Consider the following 15,229-nt stretch of genomic DNA (forward strand, 5'->3'; position numbering starts at 1 on the left):
AGGCAACCCCGTGTGAGGTGCGGTGAGGAGCCGGGGTTTTATTCGGATCTTTGGCTACTTTGCCACGTGACTGGTTTGGCATTCTCTTTAATCCGCCAAAGCTCCTGATGCTTATGACGATGTGTAACAGTCCCCATAACGCAGTATCACTCAGTTTACTTACTTTTCATAGCGAAGCTCACCGTCGATGGAGAAATAATGTGTATTTGGACTGGTCTTCGGTGTGTCGCAGAGAATGGCGAAGTAAAGACGCTCTGAAAAGTAGTAGAGGGAAATACGGGTTATATGGCACCATAAGGCTGTGTGCACACGCTGCGGACTTTGCTGCGGTTCCGCAGCGGTTTTGGCCGCTGCGGACCCGCAGCAGTTTTTGCTGCGGCGTACAGTACCATTATTCCCTATGGGAATCAAAAACCACAATGCAGACGGTGCGGAATTTTCCGCGCAGATTATCTGCGGTTTTCAATCCGCAGAAAGATTTGACATGTCAATTCTTTCTGCGGATTTTGCTGCGGTTTGCCATCTCCTCCATTGAGGAGATGAAAAACCGCAGGGCAAAACCGCAGAGCAATCCGCAGGTCTTTTGACCTGCGGTTTCACCTGCGGATTTTACAAAATCCGCGCAGATGAATCTGCACCCAATCCGCATCGTGTGCACACAGCCTTAAGTTGCAGATACACTCCATGTTCTAGGCCTCCACGTGGCGGACAATGGGCGATACATACCACACATGCCCAATGTGAAGGTGGAGGATTTCTTACTCGGTGAACAATGTAATGTAACAAAGGACAAAACAGCGTGCACACAGAAACGCCAACCATCACACGGCACACCCAAGCCCTCTCCCAAATACCACACGCACTACAAGGCACATTCAGGTAAAGAGCACACACGCCGGATTATTCAGGTTAGACATGTTATAAATGAAATAAGTGCACTTCCACTTAAAGGGAATGTCCGCTTGTAGGGGAGAAACTGCAATACTCGACTGCAGCAACCCAGCAATGCACGGGGGGCAGCAGTGTGCCACTCCATATATTGCATATGTCCGGCTGATTAGTGAGGGTACCTGATATATGACACCTAACAATCTGAAACTGAAGAACTATCCTAGCCAATATATCAATCCCAGACAACCCCTTCAATCCAATTCACATCATTATTGATTTAATAGATTCAAAGGTGTTCTAGTGCTACATTTGGAAAATGGACAGTTAAAGGGAATTTGTGAGCAGGCATTTGCCATGTAATCTGAGGGCAGCACGAGATAGGGGCTGAGACACTGATTTCAGCGATATCTCCCTTATTATTCAGTGTGCGGTTTCCATACATTGTGCAGTGATAAGTCATTGAGATTAGCGCCCTCATGCCAAGTGGTCCCACCACGCCCCCTCCTCTGATAAGCAGCACACTGTCAATATACCGTGTGCACAAAGCGGTAGTGTGGGCAGGATAGCTTTTGAGCTCTGCTGCATTCTACATGTAAAAAAGGATTCTGTCACAACTGCACATAGTGTCCCACCATGATCTATATTGCCACTAGGGCGCCGAGTGCTCATTGTTAGCAGAATGAACCCAGAGTAAGGCCTCCTTCACACGCCCTGATATTTCCAGAGATATCAGCATCACACGTACCAGCGCCTGAGAAAAGCAGCACAGCTCAAACTGTTCAGGAGCTGAACACATCTCACATCATTGTGCCCTGCTCTCCCAGAGCGAGAAGTGGACAGTGTTGAGAGTTGTAGACAGCCCCCGCTGTCTACATAGAGTGTAAAAAGAATAAAAATCACATTATACTCCCCATAACAACTAATCCCATGAAGCCATTGTCCCCTGTAAACAAACCAAAATAAAAAAAAAACCAAAAAAAAAACCAATATCCCTCACCTGTCCAAAGTTGAAAGAATCGAGAGAGACACACCATAATCCATTTGTGCAACATTTGCTCATCTGCCTGAAGTGACCACTCATGCTGAAGAGCAGGGGAGAATGACTGGCTGCAGCGAGAACGGGACCATGAACTGCGCTGACCTCAGTGGGAACATTGCAGTTCACCATGAGCACCCTGCACCGGGGATCAGTGCGAACAGTACCACAGATTCCCAGGCGTCGGTATGTGTCACACTGATGACGTTTTGCGGTCCGTGCTGCTGATAAAAACCACACATGTCACCGTGGTTTTGCCCACAGGGTATAAACACAGACTTGTGTGCAGACCCATTCACTTGAATGTGTCTACATGTGCAAGTGTCTTCGCTACATGTGAAAACTGTCACCACACGTATCGGAGACAGTGATATGTGAACGGGGCCTAAGGAATGGGGAAAACGCGGTGAATGGACCTCTTGAAAACCTATCTGTATTGACTGACTATAGGTTTTACCTGTATTACTAGCTCATGTACACTTTTTATAGATGTGATTACAATGAAGGAAATAATTATTTGATCCCTTGCCGATTTTGTAAGCTTGCCCACTGAAAAAGCCATGAAAAGTCTATAGTGTAGGTTAATTTTAACATTGAGAGATAGAATATCAAAAATACAATCCAGAAAATCACATTGTATAAATTCTATAAATGTATTTGCATTTTGCAGTGAGATAAGCATTGATCCCTGTGGCAAACAAGACTTAATACTTGGTGGCAAAACACATGTTGGCAAGCACAGCAGCCAGACATTTTTTGTAGTTCATTATAAGGTTTGCGCATATGTCAGGAGGAATTTTGGTCCAATTTCTCTTTGCAGATCATCTCTAAATCATTAAGATTTTGAGGCTGACGCTTGACAACTTGGAGCTTCAACTCCCTCTATAGGGTTTCTATGGGATTAAGGTCTGGAGACTGGCTAGGCCACTCCATGGCCTTAATGTGCTTCTTTTTCTTCTTTTTAAGCCACTCCTTTGTTGCCTTGGCTGTATGTTTTGGGTCTTGCTGGAATATCCATTTTTAATGTCCTGGCAGAGGGAAGGAGGTTGTCACTCAGGATTTTACGGTGCATGGCTCCAAGCATTCTCCCATTGATGTGGTGAAGTAGTCCTGTGACCTTAGAGAAACAGCCCCAAAACATAATGTTTCCACCTCCATGCTTGACAGTGGGGACAATGTTCTTTGGGTCATAGGCAGCATTTCCCTTCCTCCAAACACGGCGAGTTGACCTCAATTTTTGTCTCAGCTGACCACAGCACCTTCTCCCAATCACTCAAAGAATCATCCAGGTGTTCATTGGCAAACTTCAGATGGGCCTGAACATGTGCCTTCTTGAGCAGGGGGACCTTGCGGCCACTGCAGGATTTTAAACCTTCACGGCGTAATGTGTTACCAATGGTTTTCTTGGTGACTGTGGTCCCAGTTGCCTTGAGATCATTAGCAAGTTCCCCCCCGCATAGTTTTAGGCTGATCTCTCACCTTCCTCATGATCAAGGATACCCCACAAGGTGAGATTTTGCACGGTGCCCCAGATCGATGTTGAGCGACAGTCATTTTGTATTTCTTCCATTTTCTTACTATTGCACCAACAGTTGTCTCCTTCTCACCCAGCGTCTAAGTTATGGTTTTGTAGCCCATTCCAGCTTTGTGCAGGTATATGATCTTTTCCCTGACATCGTTATAAAGCTCTTTGGTCTTGCCCATGTTGTAGAGGTTAGAGTCTGACTGAGTCTGTGGTCAGGAGTCTTTTATAAAGGTAACTATGTAAGACAGCTGTCTTTAACCCCTTCATGACCCATGACGCCTACGTTGGCGTCATGAAAAGTCGTGCCCAAACGACCCATGACGCCCCCTTAGGCGTCATGCTATAAATAGCCCCCCTGCGGGTCGGGTGACCGGGGTCACTGAAAGGTCACCCAACCCGCACACAGAGGACACTCATGGGTTAATCTCAGGGGGCGTGGCTTAGCCCCCACGTGCCTACAATTGCTCTGATTGGCTGTTAAAAGTGAAACAGCCAATCAGAGCGATTTGTAATATTTCACCAATGAAATTTGGTGAAATATTACAATCCAGCCATTGCCGATGCTGCATATAGCATCGGACATGGCTGGACACCGACACCCGACATCGAGTGGCGGGGCCGATCGGCCCCCGCCACCGATGGATGGTGGCGATCGGTCGCCGCCGTCATCATCATCTGCTCCCCCTTCCACCTTCCGATTGCCCCCCGGCACCTCCGATGTCCTGCTGGTGCTCCCGGTGTGGTGTCCCGCCGTCCAGATCATGGGCGCCACCATCTTGCAAAATGGCGGGCGCATGCGCAGTGCGCCTGCCATTGTCCAAGATGGCGGTGCCCATGAATTTGCCGGCAGCCCATTCATTTTGATCACTGTGATAAACTTTCACAGTGATCAAAATGAAAAAAAAAAAAAAAAAAAAGTAAATACACCCCCCTTTTATCACCCCCATAGCCAGGCGCAAATAATAAAATAAAAAAAATATTTTTTTTCCGGTTAGGGGTGATTTTGGGTTAGGGGTGGAATTAGGGTCAGGGGTGGGTTGGGGTTGGCATTAGGGTTAGGGTTAGAGTTGGGATTAGGGTTGGGTTAGGGGTGTGTTGGGGTTAGAGTTGGAATTGAGGAGTTTCGACTGTTTAGGCACATCACGGGGTCTCCGAATGTGACATGGCGCCACGGTTTATTCCAGCCAATTTTGCGTTCAAAATGTCAAACAGCACTCCCTCCATTCCGAGCCCCGACGTGTGCCCAAACAGTGGTTTACCCCAACAAATGGGGTATCAGCGTACTCAGGAAAAATTGCACAACAACTTTGGGGGTCTAATTTCTCCTGTTACCCTTGGGAACAAAAAATTGGGGGCTAAAAAAATGATTTTTGTGAAAAAAAAAAAATGATTTTTTTATTTTCACAGCTCTGAGTTATAAACGTCTGTGAAGCACTTGGGGGTTCAAAGTGCTCATCACACATCTAGATAAGTTCCTTGGGGGGGGGGGGGGGTCTAGTTTCCAAAATGCGGTCACTTGTGGGGGGTTTCCACTGTTTAGGCACATCAGGGGCTCTGCAAATGTAACATGATGCTTGCAGACCATTACATCAAGTCGGTATTTCAAAACGTCACTACTTCCCTTCCGAGCCCCGATGTGTGCCCAAACAGTGGTCCCCCCCACATATGGGGTACCAGCATACTCAAGACAAACTGGACAACAACTTTTGGGGTCGAATTTATTCTGTTAACCTTGTGAAAATAAAAAATTGCGGGCTAAAAAATCATTTTTTGAGGAAAAAAAAAAAAAAAGGATTTTTTATTTTCACAGCTCTGCGTTATACACTTCTGTAAAGCACCTGGGGGTTCAAAGTGCTCACTATGCATCTAGATAAGTTCCTTAGGGGGTCTAGTTTCCAAAATGGGGTCATTTGTGGGGGAGCTCCAAAGTGTAGGCAGACAGGGCCTCTCCAAACAAGACATGGTGTCCGCTAGCGATTGGAGCTAATTTTCCATTCAAAAAGTCAAATGGCGCTCCTTCCCTTCTGAGCCCTGCCGTGCGCCCAAACAGTGGTTTCCCCCCACATATGGGGTATCGGTGTATTCAGGACAAATTGCGCAACAACTTTAGTGGACCAATTTCTCCTGTTAGCCTTGTGAAAATAAAAAATAGCGGGCTAAAAAATCATTTTTGAGGAAAAAAAATAATTTTTTTATTTTCACTGCTCTGCGTCATAAACTTCTGTGAAACACTTGGGGGTTAAAAGTGCTCACCACACATCTAGATAAGTTACTTGTGGGGTCTAGTTTCCAAAATGGGGTCACTTGTGGGGGAGCTCCAATGTTTAGGTACACAGGGGCTCTCCAAACACGACATGGTGTCCACTAACGATTGGAGCTAATTTTCCATTCAAAAAGTCAAATGGTGCTCCTTCCCTTCCGGACCCTGCCGTGTGCCCAAACAGTGGTTTATGACCACATATGAGGTATCGGTGCACTCAGGAGAAATTGCCCAACAAATTTTAGGATCCATTTTATCCCATTGCCCATGTGAAAATGAAAAACCTGAGGCTAAAAGAAAATTTTTGTGAAAAAAGTCTTTTTATTTTTACGGATCAATTTGTGAAGCACCTGGGGGTTGAAAGTGCTCACTATGCATCTAGATAAGTTCCTTGGAGGGTCTAGTTTCCAAAATGGGGTCACTTGTGGGGGAGCTCCAATGTTTAGGCACACAGGGACCTCTCCAGACTCGACATGGCAACCGTTAAATATTCCAGCATATTTCCATTCAAAAAGTCAAATGGCGCTCCTTCCCTTCCGGGCCCTGCCGTGCGCCCAAACAGTGGTTTATAACCACATGTGAGGTATTGGTGTACTCAGGAGAAATTGCCCAACAAATTTTAAGATCCATTTTATCCTGTTACCCATGTGAAAATGAAAAAATTGATGCTAAAAGAAAATTTTTGTTGGGAAAATTAAAATGTCCATTTTTTCCTTCCACATTGCTTTAGTTGCTGTGAAGCACCTGAAGGGTTAATAATCTTCTTGAATGTAGTTTTGAGTAGCTTGAGGGGTGCAGTTTTTAGAATGGTGTCACTTTTGGGTATTTTCTGCCATATAGACCCCTCGAAGTGACTTGAAATATGAGGTGGTCCCTAAAAAAAAAAATATGGTTTTGTAAATTTTGTTGTAAAAATAAGAAATCGCCGGTCAATCATTAACCCTTATAACTTCCCAACAAAAAAAAATTTTGTCTCCAAAAATTGTGCTGATGTAAAGTAGACATGTGGGAAATGTTATTTATTAACTATTTTGTGTCACATAACACTCTGGTTTAACGGAATAAAAATTCAAAATGTGAAAATTGCGAAATTTTCGCCAAATTTCCGTTTTTTTTTTTTCACAAATAAATGCAAACATTATCGAACTAAATTTACCACTAACATGAAGCCCAATATGTCACGAAAAAACAAATCTCAGAATCGCTAGGATCCGTTGAAGCGTTCATGAGTTATTACCTCATAAAGGGACACTGGTCAGAATTGCCAAAAATGGCCAGGTCATTAAGGTCAAAATAGGCTGGGTCATGAAGGGGTTAATGGAGGCAATAGGCTTGATTAGGAGCATCTAACTGGTCTGCAGGAGCCAGAACTTAGGGTATGTTTCTACGGTCAGTAAACGCTGCGGGTTGGATGCTGTGTACATCCGCAGCGGCCAACCCACAGTGGCCAGATGTTACAGCATAGTGGATGGGATTTCATGAAATCCCATGTCCACTATGAGTGCTCCGACACCCGTGGCTTCCATGCGGAGACGGACATGTGGCGCATTCTTCCAGACCGCAGCATGTCTATTTATCTTGCGAAGACACGAGTCTCTGCAAGATAAGTTTCACCTAATGTACTGGGTGTGGCGATTCTGCACGGTTCAGTGAACACATGTGGAATCACCTGCGTTCAAAAGCCGGCAGCGGATATGTGCTGCGTCCAAAGCGCTGCCCACTACTGAACGTCTGCACATACCCTTAATGGTTGGTACGGGGTCAAATACTAATTTCTCACTGCAAAATGCAAATAAATTTATACAATGTGATTTTCTTTTTGATAGTCTATCTCTCAATGTTAACATTAACCTACCCTTAAAATATTAGACTGTTCATGTCTTTGTCAGTGGGCAAACTTACAAAATCAGCAAGGGATCAAATACTTATTTCCTTCACTGTGTATCGTTTTGGTGTTCTCATATTTAATAGTCAATCTCAGATTTTTAAATCTCTTGGTAGTCTAACACGACATAGCTACCTTTTGTCACATGGAACTGGGATTAGATGAACCCTTAACTATCTGGGGTGTCTATTGGAATTTAACCTAATATACCCGCTAATATATTATATATAAACACTCACAGACACACTCCTTTTGGCGAGAGTGGACCCTCACCATATCTATGTATAGGTCAACAGTCCAGACTATACACTATCTAGTTACTTTACTGTCAACTACCAGTGTTGGGACACATTAGGGTGCCAACCTCTGGACAGGCAGGGTTAATTCAGGGTAGATCTAGGGGGAGAGGCCCCTCTACCCAGAGGTGTATCTAGGCTTTCTGGCACCCAGTTTATAAACTGTTTGAGCTTTTTATTTTTTATGAGGATTTCAAGAGTTTCAGTTTCTACTCCAAAACTTCCCCAAAAAAACTCCATATGCCCATAAACACTGAGCAGAAGCTCCAAGTTTTGGAAGAGTATTGCATTTAGGTCGGGATCATACAGCCACGTGTGATGCGAGAAACTCGCACAAGTCTCTCGCATCAACACCCGGCGCTGCACCCGACACTCAGGACCGCAGCTGCGGCTGCATAGAAATACACAGGACCGCGGCTGCATAGAAATACATAGGACCGCAGCTGCATAGAAATACATAGGACCGCGGCCGCAGCTGCATAGAAATACATAGGACCGCGGCCGCAGCTGCATAGAAATACATAGGACCGCAGCCGCGGCTGCAAAGAAATACATAGGACCGCAGCTGCGGCTGCATAGCAATACATAGGACCGCAGCTGCGGCTGCATAGAAATACATAGGACCGCAGCTGCGGCTGCATAGCAATACATAGGACCGCAGCTGCGGCTGCATAGAAATACATAGGACCGCAGCTGCATAGAAATACATAGGACCGCGGCCGCAGCTGCATAGAAATACATAGGACCGCAGCCGCAGCTGCATAGAAATACATAGGACCGCAGCCGCGGCTGCATAGAAATACATAGGACCGCAGCCGCGGCTGCATAGAAATACATAGGACCGCAGCCGCGGCTGCATAGAAATACATAGGACCGCAGCCGCGGCTGCATAGAAATACATAGGACCGCAGCCGCGGCTGCATAGAAATACATAGGACCGCAGCCGCGGCTGCATAGAAATACATAGGACCGCAGCCGCGGCTGCATAGAAATACATAGGACCGCAGCCGCGGCTGCATAGAAATACATAGGACCGCAGCCGCGGCTGCATAGAAATACATAGGACCGCAGCCGCGGCTGCATAGAAATACATAGGACCGGAGCCGCGGCTGCATAGAAATACATAGGACCGGAGCTGCGGCTGCATAGAAATACATAGGACCGGAGCTGCGGCTGCATAGAAATACATAGGACCGGAGCTGCGGCTGCATAGAAATACATAGGACCGGAGCTGCGGCTGCATAGAAATACATAGGACCGGAGCTGCGGCTGCATAGAAATACATAGGACCGCAGCTGCATAGAAATACATAGGACCGCAGCTGCGGCTGCATAGAAATACATAGGACTGCAGCTGCATAGAAATACATAGGACCGCAGCTGCATAGAAATACATAGGACCGCAGCTGCATAGAAATACATAGGACCGCGGCTGCATAGAAATACATAGGACCGCGGCTGCATAGAAATACATAGGACCGCGGCTGCATAGAAATACATAGGACCGCAGCTGCATAGAAATACATAGGACCGCAGCTGCATAGAAATACATAGGACTGCAGCTGCGGCTGCATAGAAATACATAGGACCGGAGCTGCGGCTGCATAGAAATACATAGGACCGGAGCTGCGGCTGCATAGAAATACATAGGACCGGAGCTGCATAGAAATACATAGGACCGGAGCTGCGGCTGCATAGAAATACATAGGACCGGAGCTGCGGCTGCATAGAAATACATAGGACCGGAGCTGCGGCTGCATAGAAATACATAGGACCGGAGCTGCGGCTGCATAGAAATACATAGGACCGGAGCTGCGGCTGCATAGAAATACATAGGACCGGAGCTGCGGCTGCATAGAAATACATAGGACCGCGGCTGCATAGAAATACATAGGACCGCGGCTGCATAGAAATACATAGGACCGCGGCTGCATAGAAATACATAGGACCGCGGCTGCATAGAAATACATAGGACCGCGGCTGCATAGAAATACATAGGACCGCGGCTGCATAGAAATACATAGGACCGCGGCTGCATAGAAATACATAGGACCGCGGCTGCATAGAAATACATAGGACCGCGGCTGCATAGAAATAAATAGGACCGCAGCTGCATAGAAATACATAGGACCGCAGCTGCATAGAAATACATAGGACCGCAGCTGCATAGAAGTACATAGGACCGCAGCCGCAGCTGCATAGAAATACATAGGACCGCAGCCGCAGCTGCATAGAAATACATAGGACCGCAGATGCGGCTGCATAGCAATACATAGGACCGCAGATGCGGCTGCATAGCAATACATAGGACCGCAGCTGCGGCTGCATAGAAATACATAGGACCGCAGCTGCATAGAAATACATAGGACCGCAGCTGCATAGAAATACATAGGACTGCGGCTGCATAGAAATACATAGGACTGCGGCTGCATAGAAATACATAGGACCGCAGCTGCATAGAAATACATAGGACCGCAGCTGCATAGAAATACATAGGACCGCAGCTGTGGCTGCATAGAAATACATAGGACCGCAGCTGCATAGAAATACATAGGACCGCGGCTGCATAGAAATACATAGGACCGCAGCTGCGGCTGCATAGAAATACATAGGACCGCAGCTGTGGCTGCATAGAAATACATAGGACCGCGGCTGCATATTAATACATAGGACCGCAGCTGCGGCTGCATAGAAATACATAGGACCGCAGCTGCATAGAAATACATAGGACCGCAGCTGCATAGAAATACATAGGACCGCAGCTGCATAGAAATACATAGGACCGCAGCTGCATAGAAATACATAGGACCGCAGCTGCATAGAAATACATAGGACCGCAGCTGCATAGAAATACATAGGACCGCAGCTGCATAGAAATACATAGGACCGCAGCTGCATAGAAATACATAGGACCGCAGCTGCATAGAAATACATAGGACCGCAGCTGCATAGAAATACATAGGACCGCAGCTGCATAGAAATACATAGGACCGGAGCTGCATAGAAATACATAGGACCGGAGCTGCGGATGCATAGAAATACATAGGACCGCAGCTGCATAGAAATACATAGGACCGGAGCTGCGGCTGCAAAGAAATACATAGGACCGCAGCTGCGGCTGCACAGAAATACATAGGACCGCAGCTGCATAGAAATACATAGGACCGCGGCTGCATAGAAATACATAGGACCGCAGCTGCATAGAAATACATAGGACCGCAGCTGCATAGAAATACATAGGACCGCAGCTGCATAGAAATACATAGGACCGCAGCTGCATAGAAATACATAGGACCGCAGCTGCGGCTGCATAGAAATACATAGGACTGCAGCTGCATAGAAATACATAGGACCGCAGCTGCATAGAAATACATAGGACCGCGGCTGCATAGAAATACATAGGACCGCGGCTGCATAGAAATACATAGGACCGCGGCTGCATAGAAATACATAGGACCGCAGCTGCATAGAAATACATAGGACCGGAGCTGCGGCTGCATAGAAATACATAGGACTGCAGCTGCATAGAAATACATAGGACCGCAGCTGCATAGAAATACATAGGACCGCAGCTGCATAGAAATACATAGGACCGCAGCTGCATAGAAATACATAGGACCGCGGCTGCATAGAAATACATAGGACCGCAGCTGCATAGAAATACATAGGACCGGAGCTGCGGCTGCATAGAAATACATAGGACTGCAGCTGCATAGAAATACATAGGACCGCGGCTGCATAGAAATACATAGGACCGCAGCTGCATAGAAATACATAGGACCGCAGCTGCATAGAAATACATAGGACCGCAGCTGCATAGAAATACATAGGACCGCAGCTGCATAGAAATACATAGGACCGCAGCTGCATAGAAATACATAGGACCGCAGCTGTGGCTGCATAGAAATACATAGGACCGCAGCTGCATAGAAATACATAGGACCGCAGCTGCATAGAAATACATAGGACCGCGGCAGCATAGAAATACATAGGACCGCGGCTGCATAGAAATACATAGGACCGCGGCTGCATAGAAATACATAGGACCGCAGCTGCATAGAAATACATAGGACCGCAGCTGCATAGAAATACATAGGACCGCAGCTGCATAGAAATACATAGGACCGCAGCTGCATAGAAATACATAGGACCGCAGCTGCGGCTGCATAGAAATACATAGGACCGCGGCTGCATAGAAATACATAGGACCGCGGCTGAATAGAAATACATAGGACCGCAGCTGCATAGAAATACATAGGACCGGAGCTGCATAGAAATACATAGGACCGCAGCTGCGGCTGCATAGAAATACAGAGGACCGCAGCTGCATAGAAATACATAGGACCGCGGCTGCATAGAAATACATAGGACCGCGGCTGCATAGAAATACATAGGACCGCGGCTGCATAGAAATACATAGGACCGCGGCTGCATAGAAATACATAGGACCGCGGCTGCGGCTGCATAGAAATACATAGGACCGCAGCTGCATAGAAATACATAGGACTGCGGCTGCATAGAAATACATAGGACTGCGGCTGCATAGAAATACATAGGACCGCAGCTGCATAGAAATACATAGGACCGCAGCTGCATAGAAATACATAGGACCGCAGCTGCGGCTGCATAGAAATACATAGGACCGCAGCTGTGGCTGCATAGAAATACATAGGACCGCGGCTGCATATTAATACATAGGACCGCAGCTGCGGCTGCATAGAAATACATAGGACCGCAGCTGCATATTAATACATAGGACCGCAGCTGCGGCTGCATAGAAATACATAGGACCGCAGCTGCATAGAAATACATAGGACCGCAGCTGCGGCTGCATAGAAATACATAGGACCGCGGCTGCATATTAATACATAGGACCGCAGCTGCATAGAAATACATAGGACCGCAGCTGCATAGAAATACATAGGACCGCAGCTGCATAGAAATACATAGGACCGCAGCTGCATAGAAATACATAGGACCGCAGCTGCATAGAAATACATAGGACCGCAGCTGCATAGAAATACATAGGACCGCAGCTGCATAGAAATACATAGGACCGCAGCTGCATAGAAATACATAGGACCGCAGCTGCATAGAAATACATAGGACCGCAGCTGCATAGAAATACATAGGACCGCAGCTGCATAGAAATACATAGGACCGCAGCTGCATAGAAATACATAGGACCGCAGCTGCATAGAAATACATAGGACCGCAGCTGCATAGAAATACATAGGACCGCAGCTGCATAGAAATACATAGGACCGCAGCTGCATAGAAATACATAGGACCGCAGCTGCATAGAAATACATAGGACCGCAGCTGCATAGAAATACATAGGACCGGAGCTGCGGATGCATAGAAATACATAGGACCGCAGCTGCATAGAAATACATAGGACCGGAGCTGCGGCTGCAAAGAAATACATAGGACCGGAGCTGCGGCTGCATAGAAATACATAGGACCGCAGCTGCGGCTGCATAGAAATACATAGGACCGCAGCTGCATAGAAATACATAGGACCGCGGCTGCATAGAAATACATAGGACCGCGGCTGCATAGAAATACATAGGACCGGAGCTGCGGCTGCATAGAAATACATAGGACCGGAGCTGCGGCTGCATAGAAATACATAGGACCGGAGCTGCGGCTGCATAGAAATACATAGGACCGGAGCTGCATAGAAATACATAGGACCGCAGCTGCATAGAAATACATAGGACCGCAGCTGCATAGAAATACATAGGACCGCAGCTGCATAGAAATACATAGGACCGCAGCTGCATAGAAATACATAGGACCGCAGCTGCGGCTGCATAGAAATACATAGGACCGCGGCTGCATAGAAATACATAGGACCGCGGCTGCATAGAAATACATAGGACCGCAGCTGCATAGAAATACATAGGACCGCAGCTGCATAGAAATACATAGGACCGCAGCTGCATAGAAATACATAGGACCGCAGCTGCATAGAAATACATAGGACCGCAGCTGCATAGAAATACATAGGACCGCAGCTGCATAGAAATACATAGGACCGCGGCTGCATAGAAATACATAGGACCGCAGCTGCGGCTGCATAGAAATACATAGGACCGCAGCTGCATAGAAATACATAGGACCGCAGCTGTGGCTGCATAGAAATACATAGGACCGCGGCTGCATATTAATACATAGGACCGCAGCTGCGGCTGCATAGAAATACATAGGACCGCAGCTGCATAGAAATACATAGGACCGCAGCTGCGGCTGCATAGAAATACATAGGACCGCGGCTGCATATTAATACATAGGACCGCAGCTGCGGCTGCATAGAAATACATAGGACCGCAGCTGCATAGAAATACATAGGACCGCAGCTGCATAGAAATACATAGGACCGCAGCTGCATAGAAATACATAGGACCGCAGCTGCATAGAAATACATAGGACCGCAGCTGCATAGAAATACATAGGACCGCAGCTGCATAGAAATACATAGGACCGCAGCTGCATAGAAATACATAGGACCGCAGCTGCATAGAAATACATAGGACCGCAGCTGCATAGAAATACATAGGACCGCAGCTGCATAGAAATACATAGGACCGCAGCTGCATAGAAATACATAGGACCGCAGCTGCATAGAAATACATAGGACCGCAGCTGCATAGAAATACATAGGACCGCAGCTGCATAGAAATACATAGGACCGGAGCTGCGGATGCATAGAAATACATAGGACCGCAGCTGCATAGAAATACATAGGACCGGAGCTGCGGCTGCAAAGAAATACATAGGACCGCAGCTGCGGCTGCACAGAAATACATAGGACCGCAGCTGCATAGAAATACATAGGACCGCGGCTGCATAGAAATACATAGGACCGCAGCTGCATAGAAATACATAGGACCGCGGCTGCATAGAAATACATAGGACCGCGGCTGCATAGAAATACATAGGACCGCAGCTGCATAGAAATACATAGGACCGCAGCTGCATAGAAATACATAGGACCGCAGCTGCATAGAAATACATAGGACCGCAGCTGCGGCTGCATAGAAATACATAGGACTGCAGCTGCATAGAAATACATAGGACCGCAGCTGCATAGAAATACATAGGACCGCAGCTGCATAGAAATACATAGGACCGCAGCTGCATAGAAATACATAGGACCGCAGCTGCATAGAAATACATAGGACCGCAGCTGTGGCTGCATAGAAATACATAGGACTGCAGCTGCATAGAAATACATAGGACCGCAGCTGCATAGAAATACATAGGACCGCAGCTGCATAGAAATACATAGGACCGCGGCTGCATAGAAATACATAGGACCGCGGCTGCATAGA

General features: G+C 46.9%; 1 protein-coding gene across 6 annotated transcripts in view; it reads right to left on the reverse strand.

Annotated features, from left to right (window-relative positions):
- LOC141089038 (dual specificity protein phosphatase CDC14C-like) overlaps positions 1-15,229 on the reverse strand; it is a 134,668-nt gene that overhangs the window by 50,481 nt on the left and 68,958 nt on the right. For all 6 annotated transcript variants that reach the window (XM_073575302.1, XM_073575305.1, XM_073575303.1 and 3 more), the window contains exon 2: positions 164-254. In XM_073575302.1, coding sequence (XP_073431403.1) covers positions 164-254 — 91 coding nt within the window. The remainder of the gene's footprint in view (positions 1-163; positions 255-15,229) is intronic.

Source organism: Dendrobates tinctorius, unplaced genomic scaffold (genome assembly GCF_039654945.1).
Source record: "Dendrobates tinctorius isolate UK_male_01 unplaced genomic scaffold, ASM3965494v1 ptg000044l, whole genome shotgun sequence".
Classification (NCBI taxonomy): domain Eukaryota; kingdom Metazoa; phylum Chordata; class Amphibia; order Anura; family Dendrobatidae; genus Dendrobates; species Dendrobates tinctorius.